The sequence below is a fragment of the Vanellus vanellus genome, assembly GCF_965231255.1.
Source record: "Vanellus vanellus genome assembly, chromosome: 2".
NCBI lineage: Eukaryota > Metazoa > Chordata > Aves > Charadriiformes > Charadriidae > Vanellus > Vanellus vanellus.
The window spans coordinates 131,330,841-131,344,724 of NC_138906.1; the positions used below are offsets into that span (position 1 = coordinate 131,330,841).

Consider the following 13,884-nt stretch of genomic DNA (forward strand, 5'->3'; position numbering starts at 1 on the left):
CTAATTTTCTGCTTAATGAGAATAGTTTGAAATGTAATGTCGGGGGGGTGGGGGGAATAAGGGGAGGAAATGCAGCTCAGTTATAATCTTTCTCATTATCACCATTAAGTATCTTGTTTTACCACCTCAGCACAAAAAAAAAATCAATTATCATAGAGGGTTGTTTCAGAGTAAAACATTTTATCATCAGCCAATTAGAAAGAACATAAAAAAATTTCAAGGTCGCCATTTTGCCTTTTTATTTCAAAGGTCTATAGTAAATTATTTTATTTCAGACAAGCAATCATTCATAAGTTTCCTACCTGCTTTGTCATAATCTCCCAGCAGCTCATATTTCTCAAATATATCTTGTCTGGCTTGGACCACTTTTGACCCTCCCAGCCATTTTGTCATGTTCTGAAGTAAAAAATGATGTATAAGCTCCTTCCGAACCTTCTTGGTAGCTCCTAGCAACTCAATCGGTATGTTTGCAGCTAAATAGGGAAAGCTGGCATCAAACTTGATAAATTTGTCTCTGATTTCACTAATAACTTTGTGGCCATCTGCAGCAGGAACTCTTCCATATAGTGTTACAAAACTGGCTTCAAACATTACAGAGCAGCAGAATTTGTACATTTTTTCTGTTTCCCAATCTGTTGCTTGTGAGCATTTCCATTCAAATATATCCTGGAGATTTTTCATCATGTGGTCAGAAATGATATCCAAAGGCTTGCCTTGTAGATACTGGTAGATTCTGTGCAGGTTTTCCTTGAGATCAGGGAATTTTCCTTTCGACAAGGCTGGGTAGTCAAAAGTTTTGGAAGCCATTTTATCAGCAAATTCATGAAATTCAAGTTGCTTGCTATTTCGGATGACATAGACATACTGAAATGGGTCCATGATAAAGGTAATATATCTACCTGAATAGAAGAAAAGCAAAAAAGAGAGACACGCATACTTTTATAATCTGGTGATACTTTCACAAGGAAAGAAGAAAATAAGCCCAGCCAAGGTCTGGAAGAAAAACGCGCAGAAAATCCCTAAAGCAAAGATCTGTGAAGAAATACGCAAAGCCAAAAAAAAAAAAAAAAGGAAAAGAAAAAGAAAAGGAAGATGCAACAAGTTTTATTGAGATTCTCTTTGTCAGGATGCAGATTTCACCTGCGTACACTTTTATGGCTCTTCTAAAACCAGCGTGAAGCCATTTCTATGTAGACTGAGCTATTGGTTTTGCCAACAGTAGGGCACGACCTGCAATTGTGGCACTCTGGAATAAATCATTTACTACTCTGGTATAATTCACGAAAAGACAACGTGGAGTCGTAGCAGCATTTGAAAATTGTAGTTTTTTAGCAGAAAGGGAGAAACACACACACAAACTCACCTACACAGAGGAAAGTGAATGCGGGGGGCTGGAGTGGAAAACACGCCACCTCGGCAGCTTTGCTTCAAGCAGATGACATAGAGACTCAAAATCTGCTGGTTGCAGCTTTAACTGCACACTGCAAGCCTCCAGCTTTCAAAGTCTCTCTCACATCTGTTTTTTTCCTGAAGTTTCGCTAACTTTTTGCTAAGAATGTGCTTAGTATCCATAAAATGACTCCTTTGAGATTTGATTTTGAAGCCATAGGTTACAATGGAGCCGGCTACCATGTTTAACATGGGTGCCGTTGAGGGGTACACACTGTCCCAGCGCTATCATGCATTGTGCCAGAGTTCACCAACAACTTCCTACCCTTCCTCATGTACTCAGTGAGGTGACACAGCCGTGCCTTCAGCGGCTTGTACAGAGGAACAGGACTGCATCAAGTCTGACGCTTTTGCAAGTTGCCCGTGCCAGAAAACACCCTGCAATTTCTCCCTAAACTTTAAGTCAACTACTAAAGACGTGCATTTTGGTGAGCTATCATGAATCAAAATGCTAACGCTCCCAAAGCTCAGTTAAATCTTAACCCTTATAGATGATTCCCATGTTAAGTCTTAATTTAAAAATTCCCCATCCTTTACTTGAACGGAGAGGTGCATTAGGGAAAAAGGGTACCCGTTAAAATGTACACATCCTCTATGAAATATCCTAGCTATGAACTCAGGAAAATAGCAAAGCTTCCCGCACTTACCGTCTAATTCTGTCTCACTAAAGGGACAAATCCCCTTTGATTTTAATGGGAACACTACATGCTTAACCGAGGACCAAATTTGGCTCTGTGACAGATGTCCTGAGATAAAGTAGTCACTACCACTAAAAATGTCAAGAAGTATCCATGGTTACCATATAGTGATATTTGAGTTATCATAGTTATTCCGTATTCTGATTTGCATATACACACAGTGCCCTACGGTAAATCTGGGTGTGCTCTGGACTTCCTTTGCAATTACAGGTGCCATAATTTCCCTCCCAATTACATCCACTGCAATCCCAGTGAACCGGTAAGGAAACATAAGGGACAAACTGAGACAGAATTTGACCCCCTTTTTTTGTCAATGGTGTGTGAAGGTTTTTAAGGTACTCATAGAGTTCGCTTTATTGTAACACAACAAGCCATAGATGTAAATTAATTTTTAAAGAATAAAAATACTGAGAAACCAGCATGGAAAGGAGATCTTCAATTCTCAGTCCTCTTTTGTGACCATTTCTTCCTTCCCAGACCGCAGAGGCCAGCAGGAATTTTCAGACTCGACCTCTGCAGGATCTTTGTTAGGAGCCCTAGAATTGTTCTCTCTTTCCAGCTTTCACCCATTGTCATGTTCTTTATTGCGGCCACCATCTTTGCGATCAAAGCTTGGAAAGAATGCCCATTGGAGCATTTTTTAATAAATAGATTTGGAGTGTTATTAACCCTAAAGATGAAAGCTGGCTTCCTAACTTTGCGTTTACAGGGTAAACAATTTAAGTTAAGATTTTTAATTAATATTAATTTAAACCATCTGTCCACCATCTGCTTATTTCTGATGCAAAATATGAGTTTCTTTGTGATCTTTAATCAGACACTTAGCAAACGCACATCAATTCTTACCATTTTTAAGTAAGAAAATGATTTTCAGCAAATGAGTTTTCAGACAAACAAACTATTTTAGCAATAATTTTAAATCAAAATTCACTCAACAGTAGCATATACTTTGAAAAAAAATCTCTGAGAAACAGAATATTGCAGATCCTGATTTTTATTATTCTCATCAGGTTCCTGGTAGCAAAAAGTAAGTATGTACCAAAATATAATTCGTTTTGTAGAGTCAATTCAGGCTCCAGACCACATCACTGCAAGCCAACAATATATATAAATACATAAACCAAAATACTTTTGTTACTGCATTTAGTAAAGGTCTATATAGTTAGAAAAGTGGAACCCCTCTATAACAAAGGCAGCTTGTTTACGTACCTCATTGAGAATCTAATTTTAGCTCTCTTAATTAGAAAAAGACTAAAATCTAGGGCTAATTAACGGCAGTTAGAAAGTAGTTGTTGTGAGAGCGGGTATGGGAGCCTTTAGCAATTACAGTCATACTCGCACACAGATGCACCGCGCGGCTACACCGGTTACCCCAGTCTCTTCCATACAGGAACAGATTGCTAATTACAAAACCGTGCCCCAACACCTCCTCTACCCTGAGCAGCAAACATCCGAACTGGAACAAACTTTCTCACCTCAAGTTATGATTTTATATTTTGCGAGTGTCAATATGGTCCTCAATTTTGCTTTTTAAATCCTGCCGTTTTCCCTGATGACGTCCCTTCCCACTTATTGTCCCTGGTGGTGTCAGAGACCAACAAATGCAAATCTTTCCTAACGATTCCAGTTATTGTTTGGTATTTTAAAATGCAGCTTCCTCCCTCCCCTCCCATGCCCTTCCATTGCAGTTCCTGCCAAGATCCACCTCTTAAAAATAGCCTTTTCTGCAACTGAACTAAGATTTTAATGTTCATGCGTTTCCATCAGAGTACTGGTGAAGGTAAATGCCAGACCAGCCAAAAGTGGAGGCATATCACATGCTCCACAAATCAGGAAGCCTTAAATATTGAAGGTATTTATATAGAAACCACTGGGGACCCAGCCTTTCCTTGTTAGATTGTAAAAAAATCCTTCAACACAAAACACTACATAGACATGTCCACACAGAAATGTCACACTCCAAATCCCAGTAGGTTAAGTCACCGAGCACCATAGAAATGAGTAAAAATAAGAGGTGTATACCTGTTTCTGTTAAAAGCCCTCTGACTTTTTTTAAAATGTGGCTACAGAGAATTCATACTTCCCCATCCAGTCCTTCAGCCTGCATTACACCCGTGCTGCAAATAGCTCGGTTATCTCTCTTTAGTTTATGCAGTCTCCCAGAAATAGAAGATTGATGTGGAAAATATGAAAATTGTCAACTTTGGTAAATCTGAGCACAGAAGCCAGTATTTGTACGATAGTTAAGAAATTACTCTAATAATGCATTCTGGAGCTTTTTAATGCTAATGATGAAAGACAAGCATTTCAGATGGCATCTAATGATGGATGTTGTTTCGGTAATGCTTGCAGCGGGCTTCGGCTTGGTAAGGAGTTAATGTAAATTACCTTTTGCCTAAGAGAGAAAAATGTGATATGTTACTGTAGGTGTACCATGATTTAAAAGAAAAGAATGACACAGCAGCAGTATTCAAAAAAGGCAAGCGTCCTTAGTAAAAAACCCTAAGATTATTTTATTAAAAGTTGAGTTAGTCTCCGAGAGTGTTGTAAGGTTCGGTAACATTCCCAATAACTTGTCAAGAAAAGGAGACCAAGTTTAATCCCGAGAAACAATGACAAAACTGTTTCAAGGTCTTTAAGTTCTTACCTAGCCGTCCGCCTATGCTGCTGACCCTTAACAAGCAGAGAGGTTGGCTTGGCACGTACGATCACTTCAACACAACAGACTCTCTCTCTCTCTCTCTCTCTCTCTCTCTCTTTCCCCTCCTTATTCTTTTCTTTTCTCTTTTTTTCCCCCCCCTGAAGACTATCGCATTTACGTAATCGTCCTCTTATTAGGGAGATTCTGCTGAACTGCTGACAATGATGTACAGTGGTGCTTCGCCGGCATGACGTTTGGGGAAAACGATTCTGCTGCACCACCACACAAAACCAATTAGAGAACTATTTTCTGCGACAGGTCAGGAATTTACATTGTTTCTCATAGAAAGATGTGCTTTTTAATTTCTTTATTAAGATGACATCCATGTCCCTTGCGACTTTTAGGGATGACAATCATTTGCTCATCACATGGGAAAGTACAATCAGCGAAATCGCATTACCGGTACGGGGCAACGCCAGAAACTCCAAGCATCGTTCCGCATTTTCCAAATGAACTAGTTTGAGAACCAATAATTAGAACGATATATATTGATAGAAATTTTTGACAGGACCCTTAGACACCCACCAGGGGGGTAAAGTAATGATAGTCCATATACAGCAGGCTACGCTATGGCTGCCGAACATATAAACGTCATCTTTGTCAAATCAGTAAGACATATAGAAATCCTGTACGTCTTCAGATCAGGACGTGATCAGAGGTACTAACTAGCTTCGGCCTCTTCCTTGACTTGTGGATGACAAGCTGTTTCTCTTTAGTGAAGTCCTGACAGTCAGTGTGTTTATACCGAAAAGAGAGAACTTCAAGTGGTATCTCTGATACGACAAATTCACAAAATCAAAGATTTCTCTGCATAAGGCCTAAATGACACCCGGAACCCACTCCGTTTACCTCAGTCTCTATCAAGAAAGGTTTCCTCAAAATACCCGAACACAGGGAGATAAGCTGAAACGGAATTTTGTTTACCATGCAAATAGAAATACGTGAAACTAAATTACACTCATAGATTGCTTAAACACACAAATCTCTAAACATAGCCTTGCATAAAATCATAAAGAGGTGAAAGAGAAATACTTGATTAAACACATTAAGGATCCTGAAGTATGACTGTAGCTGGTTTTATGAATGTAGTAAGGTAGTCTCTGAATTACAATTATTAATCTGTATTCCTAAGAAGACACAACTGTATATATAGTGTGAATGTACATTAACAATAAAAAAGACTATTTCAATAAAAGTTAGTCTTGTAATGTGTCAAACTCACTTTCAAGATGGAAAAAAATATAAGCATACCAGTTTCCAAAGAAAAAAACCTGAATGAATAAAAAAATAACACATTTAATAGCAGTAAAAATGCTCTTCCAAAGGAAAAAAAAGAACAGATTTGGTAAGAGAAAGAAAAAATGTATTAATTAAACATGCAGCTTGCAATTTAATTACCTGACTTTTGAAGAAAAAAATAATTTTTATTGCAAATATTGCTTATATGGAAATATAAAGCTAATGCTACTGCCATGAAATGACAAAGCAAACTTTATAATTACACTTTACATTTTTATTTGAAACTCCCTAAAAATGCAGGCATAGCTAAAACCAAGATAGACTTAACTCTGAAGCTGATCATTTGAACAAGGCTATCAGCATGTAAAGGGGCAAAAGATCCATTACACCCACCCACACTAATAAGAGTTTGCCTTTTTCTGAACAGAGGAAAATACTGAATTTTAAATTGATTTTAGTAAAAAGTACATCTCTCTGTGTGTATATACATATGTGAATTTATATATTTAAGTTTCATTCAAGAGTGCAGTTTCATTCTATGTTTTTCTGGTACAGCTAAGCGTCTATGTGAACTCACTCAGACGTTTGTATTTGAGCCTGTGTAGTAATACAGCTATAAATACAGAAAGCAGCAAGGTTATATCATACTTTATTATATCGTTATTTTCAGCAAGCATGATCAGAGTAAGAGGCTGGCAGCGGGAAGTTTCTGTGTTCCAGTCCTGATTGTATCACTGAGTCAATGTGTCATTCATTCCCTTGTGTTCCTGTCAACCAGTTGTAAAATGTGTGAGAACATATTCTGCACTTTTTTTCTTAAGTGTTTTCTAAATTTAATCTGATATTTTTCTGTGCGGTGTCAAGATTATGTTAGTTCTCCCTTCTTCAGGAAAAAAAAAAACAAACCCACAATACACAATTAAACGTGATGGCAAAATCTGTGTTTGTACATTACATGCCTACAAATTCTATTATGTATATATACCTATCGCTGTATAGAAATCCCCATGCTCATAATTATATCCTATGGATACTTATTATGCATACACTACAAAGTGAATTTAAGTAGGTTTTATTGGCCTGTGCTATACAAAAATGCTTTTGGTTAAGGAAGATTCTAAACTAAACATTTGAATTAGTATTTAACTTCACTGACGGAAAAAACCAAGAGAAATACCAAAATATTTCTCACCAGCAATATATACAGTGAAAATATCTCCAAGTTTCTTTTGCTGATCCAGTAAGAATTTGAAAGCATCTTTTCTAAAAATCAAAGCCTTCCCAAGGTAAGGAATCCAGCCATTTATTAGCGGGGGCTCTCCAGTCTTCCTGTTAAAACCAGAAAAAAAAGAAATAATCAGGAATTAACTTTGGCATGAGAGCAACTCGTCTTTTATCTATTTATATATTACACCTAGACCCACCGTCTACATATATAATTCTTGCAACGTATAATATGTTGTACAGAAAGTTCTTCAGATATGATGGCAGGTTAAATCTAATTACACCTCTGAGCACAGAAGGCTCTGTGTGGTGATTAGGAAAAATAAGTGAGAGAAATTGAGATGCATTTAACTACGGGTCGTCCAGTTATTACTGTCAAGTTACGAACAGAGAAAAATGACATTCGGTAGAAAATCTCCCAGCAAAGAGTCCTCTCATTTTCAATATTTGGCGTGTCAGAGGAAGATGTATCGGAAGGCAATTCTGACAGATTTAGGTAAATAGGACGCCGATGTACCACACAAAACAACTAGCTTTACAGATAACATTTTAAGAATTCCAGTTTACCGGCACACAGATGAGCTACCAGTCTAACTAAATATCTTTAAAATACAGAATAATAAGAGAGGGCGTACATTTACCGTAATAAATCTTACTCCCCGTATATTTATAGTCTTCTAAGCTAGGAACGCGTATGAACAGTTTAAGATGAAATTCGAGATAATGATGTTTGCATCGCAGTCTAAAAAAGCAGCCATGGTGTGTTAGTTATGTTTATGCAATAGTATAAAATACCTTTTAAGAATCTAACAAGTTACATTTTTCTTTAAAAAAGAAAAAAGGTTCCCACACTGTCCTATTCCTGACTGCAAGTAAATGTCTTTCCTTCGTGCTGGTCTTTAGTTGCTTGAATCTGATTTACAACAAAGAAACATAAAGCGTGCTGGCTCTGGAAAGGATTAAAACAAATATTCACGAACAACTCCGCTGCTACATCCCATCTGTGAAGGTGACTTATACTACATGCAGAACAACTCATTCTGATTAAACACAAGATATTTACTAGCTTGGATCTAATCAAAGATCAAGGGATCACAAGCTTTACTACTATCATACACAGCATGGATTTTTATGTAGCTGGATTAACCCTATCATAGTCACATTCTCCCTTGAACTGCTGTAACAGGAATGAAAAAAAAAAAGGTCGACATGATATGCTGTGTTTAAAAATTTTGTTTTCTTAATTAAAACTTTCTGACCAGGAAATTACACGGGATTTGATCTCTTACTTTAAAAAGTTGCTATAAATTTCATTTACAGATAAACAGATGTGGCCAAACCCAGTTGCATATCTCAATCTCTTTCTGTTTAACTGACTGCTAATTCTGAATGTTAGTTTTCAAGAACATCCTTTTGCCCTCTCGAAAACTAGTAAACCTTCTGGTCCAAACCTGACAATGTCACCCCTGACACTTTTGCCCTCAGTTTTGTGGCTTGGGTTTTTTTTTTGTTTGTTTTGTGATTATTTTTTTTATTGTGGAGAAGGTGGATCGCCTTTTTTTTTCAATACCTCCCATAAACCACTGCATTATCCATCCTCTAGCGGTCAAACACCACCACTATTTACTAAAGTGGTCCACAAAACTTTGTAACGGTTAATTCTGTATTAAGTGAATACAAGAAAAGGACTAATCTGAGATTACAAGAGAGGGATCACCAGCCCTGGAAACATAACAGCCCACTCGATACCCTCAATTATCCTCTCCAAGCCCATAAAGAATCTGGATGATTTACCCAGTTTTTTTCCCTCCCAGACTATTAAGTCCCAAGAGCAGCCTCCTTTCACTTCGCGGGCTGGACACTGCATCCCATAAGTAGCATCCTGACAAATATTTAGATAGGCTTTTTGTCATCTTCTAATTGAATGCATCTAATTTCACCCTCCACGTTCTGTCATTCGGTCAGAAGCTGTATTCTTCACAAGCTCTCTGCCGGGTAAAAAGGAGGCAGCTCAGAAATCCAGGGGAAAATTAACTTAATGCTCCAAGTCTGCGGGATCACATCAGGGAGACATTTTGCCATCGCAAAGACGTGAGGGTCATCGTTCGCTTCAGACATGTTTAGCTCAGCAGCAATAAGCTTAACACTGTTAAACACCGTGTCAAGGCTACGCGGCTTTCCGAGGAAAATATAACACCAGTTCAACTTACGACCCACGGCGGACTGATAACAGAAATGTGTCTTCATTTTTAGCTTTCCTTCTCTTTGGAAGATGGAGGTCATCTTCATGACTTATAGATGTCTGCCAACACGCAGCCAAGAAAAGAGCGCCGCGGATATTTTAGTGCCTCCCAAAATACAATGCTTGGCTGCACAAACTTTTAAGCAGCACAGTGCAGCTGACCTCGGCTTCCTTCAGGACTCTCTACCGCATTCCGGCTGCCTCCAGAACTTCCCATCGCCTTCAGAAGCTACACCGAAGCATTAAGAAAGCCCACAGAAACTTTTCACGGTTGATTCATTTGTTGACAAACTTTAACTTTGGACTCACGCTTCACAGCTGTTGTAAAATTTGATAATTAGGCAAAATATTACAAATGTTGAAGTTAAATTTCTCTCATGATCTAATACATATTTTTGTATCAAGGGTAAAATATGCTTAAGAAATATAAAAAAGCACCGTGAAGTGTTTTGATGGCAATTTAAGACTGCAACTTTTTTAATTGAAGCATTCAGAACATCACACCAGATTATGTTTTTATTCAATCCTGATTTAACTGCTTAAATTCTAATTCTAAATTCTAATTCTAATTCTATTCTAAATTCTAATTCATAGAATCATAGAATTCACTTAACACACCTCGTAATATTCCCAGGCCTTTTCGCTCCACGTTCCTTTGTTTTTTACAGATTGGGCTGGTTTTGCTTATATACAGGAATATCTTCACTTATCTGAGAAGCCTCTCTGAAGTCAGTAAGACCCAATGGACAAATTTCTCACATATGTGAGCGAATTTTACAAATAAAGCATCCGCAACATGTCCCATGCAATCTATAAGTAGACGGAACAGTTACAAAGTGAAGGGAAAGCAACACAGTTGTATCATCCATCACTGTTAAGTGGATATTTTCAAATGGCATTATGCAAAAATCAGATGGCTACAAATACAGCCCACAAATAGAATGAACAGATTTTGATAACTGTAATTTTTCTTTGCTTTCACAGAGAAAAGATGCTTCCTTATTAGCAAGTAATAAAGTTGAAATGTCTACTCAGTCGAAGAAGGAAAGTTTTGGAGTCTGTTTACAGTTTCGTTACAGGAGACTTTTCAGCTCACCCAAAACACCGAAGTCACCGACTCAGGTGTGATCATTTACCTGCTGAGGTAAGGCAGTATTAAAAAATGTGGATGTTGTACCTCTGTCTCACACATGCTAAGCAGCAGTGAGGCCACAAAGCAGGAATAAAATTGGCTGCAACACAAATTATGTGAAAAATAGACTAAAAATATATTTTTTAAATTCAACATCTCTAAACATTCTGTTTTCAGTTAGTGAAAGGGAATTATTTGGGAAACCCAAACAAGGTAATTTGTTAAGCTCTCTGAACACTACTATTTTTTTTTTAAATTGTAAAGAAAATACCCTAAAGATTCACAAACAAATAGACTTTGTCAACATTATCTCTCATAGAAATATTGTTGCTTTATAAAAGCACACAAGACTATTCTTTTGCTCGTTACACCACTTCAGCTCCTCTGCAGTGCAGGGCATAGGATCAGTGCAAATAAGAGGAGAATCCTTCTCATTTCGCTGGTTATTTGTATTCCAAAGGAGCAGATGCCTTCCAAATTATGCAAAAATCCACAGCGCAACTCGTAGTATAGCAGATGAACAGGTTAATTTTTCTCTTTGCACATAATAAATCATAAGTGCTTTAACACCCATAGTCGCATTTCATGAACATAAACCTTCTGTTTAATAATGTCTGTTTACAACTAGAATCAGACATACAGTAATCTCTTGCCTGGGATAAACATTAATCCAGATCTGTCTAGAAAAATTATACAATTCATTACCATAAGTAATCTCTATTGTGCCCTGTGCTTAACCTTCATCTTTTTTTCCCGTCCTATAATCTTGCAAATCCACCGGTGGTGTATGATTGGCATCTGGTGTTAACGCAGCCTTCACTGCACACCGCACAGCTGAAAAAGCCCGACATGAACACGTCACTCTGCAGGGTACCGCCCGTTCAGCTCACCACCTCTCAGCAACTTTCACCAAAGGGGGGGAAAAAAAAGCCCCTGCAAGCCAGGGAGAAAAAGGTCTAATAATACCGTTTGCCACAGATTAGCCATTTTAATTTTCCAAACCGTAGTTACCATCCGCAAAAATTAAAGGTATCGGTCTGATTTTCCCATGGCATCTCTGGTCAAAGCATCACATGCCACGTCCAAGCTGGAAGACACCGTGCCAGGGGACTTTAAGGAATGGAAATGGATGGGTACGGAAGTAGAACAAAAGCTATTATGAACATGTCAAAGCAGTTTGAGATTATTCACAGGCTCGATCACAATATTTAAGAAACGAGACATGACAGACAGTGTCTTTCCAGGGGCTTATGAACACTCTAACTGTGAGGAAAAGAATGAGGCCAAAGGCTTCAACCCCCAGAAAGGTAATCCCCAGAAATGTGGTGTCTGGAGTGTCTTTTTGTATTACGAGAGAGAGAACACAGGAAACTTAGGACAGGAGAAAGCCAGTAAGTCTATCTTCCTGTTTTTTTTTTTTTAATTTAGCAGTTACAGTTTTCCCCTAGACCTGCTCAGACCATGAGGTATTTTGTATTTATGAGGAAAAAAAAACAACTATCTTCCAAATATTTGTCCACAACACAATTTTTTGATACTTATAAAATTATGCATGCCTTAAATACGCCATCTAGATTATCTGCCTCAGTGACCTTCCTGGAGTTCTAAATCTTCCAGGTTGAATACATGCAGTATGAAAAAGAACTCCCTGCAGAACAAGCCACATGAAAGGTTTAGCAATATACAGTCTTCTACCTTTGAATTCCCAGCTTAAACACTTCCTACAGAGGTAAGGACCACATGCTGCTCCTATCTGATCACTATTTGGAGGCTTACGTAGAGTAAATCAGGCCAAGTCTTGACAGAGAGATGCAGACACGGATGGACTCGGCGCAGAAGAAGAAACAAGAGCCCTGGCATGAAAAAACTCACAGCTGCCACTGCCTATACTTTCATCTAGGTGAAGCCATTTTCATGCTGCAGTACTGATAACCTCCCCTTTTTTATTAGGCTAAAGATCACTCGTAAAAGAAAAGGAGAAAGACTCAGGAAAAAGTAGCAAATACACTTTTGAGCACACCAAGGAGAGAAGAGTCTATCTGCGCTCCCAAAAAGAGCAGTACAGCAAAGACAGACTCTAGTGGTGATGTGAGACAAACTGGGAGAAATGCTGACGAAAACAAACCAATCAACCAGCGAATATAGGGATTTTTTTTTTCACAGAAAAATGCAAACCTTTTGTTGAAAGCTTTTTATGCCAAGAACTTCTGGGATTTTAATTTTTTTTTTTTTTTCTGTAAAAGCACACAAGCTTTTTGTTGCTAAGAACTCTAAATTGTGTTGTAATCGGTTCATCACAGGAGCCTCTTTTTTCCTCTCTTCTAGTAATTTCATTTGGGTCATCCCCAAATACAAAAAAAAAAATACCAGTACTCAACAACTCATTCAGTAGCTCTGAAATATCGCTCTCTAGAAATAATATTCCTTTGCCTTTTTTTAGGCTACATTATCTCAACAACTGTAAGTTCACATTGTACATATCACCTCTTCTATTACACTTCAAACCTGTGCGTTGAAGGACACATCCTCCAATTCAACCACTACTTGTATTGACTGGTTGGGACATTGCCTAAAAGGCCAAAAGGCAAGTAAATACCATTGTGGAAAAGTAACCTGAACAGTTTTAAAATGGAAACCCACTGAAAAAGCCCTTTTGGCTCAGGTTTTATCAGAGGCTGAAAATTCCCAGAAAGTCCTACACAAAATGTAAAGTTTCCTAACAGCCAGGATAGGAGTCATGGCAAAGACAAGAGCTGGCTAATGCGACAATAATCCAGCAATATTAAAAATTAATATAAATTCAGTGCTTATGGCCCTGTCCTTGAAATCCTACTTTGTTTCTGCTCTGGGTGAGGTCAGTAAGAGCAGCAACAGCTACTCAACACTTTCCATGATCAAGCCCAAGGTTATTTTATAACTTCGTACATTTGAGATCACTTGTCTAGACCATGGCTTTTTCCTTTCTTAATTCAGCTTTAATCAAAGAAAAATAGGCTAGGAAGGGATGATGAGAGGTTACTTATGCCATGCCTCGTATCCTGGGTAGGGTGCTGTCCATCGACATGTTCCTTCGTATTTGTCTGTGCTGTTCTTGAAGATACTCAGTAAAGGAACATGTATAGTGTCCTCAAGCAATCTGTCCTTATTATCAGAAAGTTTCTCCTCACATTTAACCTTCATCTTCATGTTGTACCTGAAG

General features: G+C 38.0%; 1 protein-coding gene across 1 annotated transcript in view; it reads right to left on the reverse strand.

The window, feature by feature from the left end:
* CYP7B1 (cytochrome P450 family 7 subfamily B member 1) overlaps positions 1–13,884 on the reverse strand; it is a gene marked incomplete at both ends in the record, with an annotated part of 123,441 nt that overhangs the window by 11,012 nt on the left and 98,545 nt on the right. Inside the window, 2 exons of the mRNA XM_082499383.1 lie at positions 303–899; positions 7,280–7,416. Coding sequence (XP_082355509.1) covers positions 303–899; positions 7,280–7,416 — 734 coding nt within the window. The remainder of the gene's footprint in view (positions 1–302; positions 900–7,279; positions 7,417–13,884) is intronic.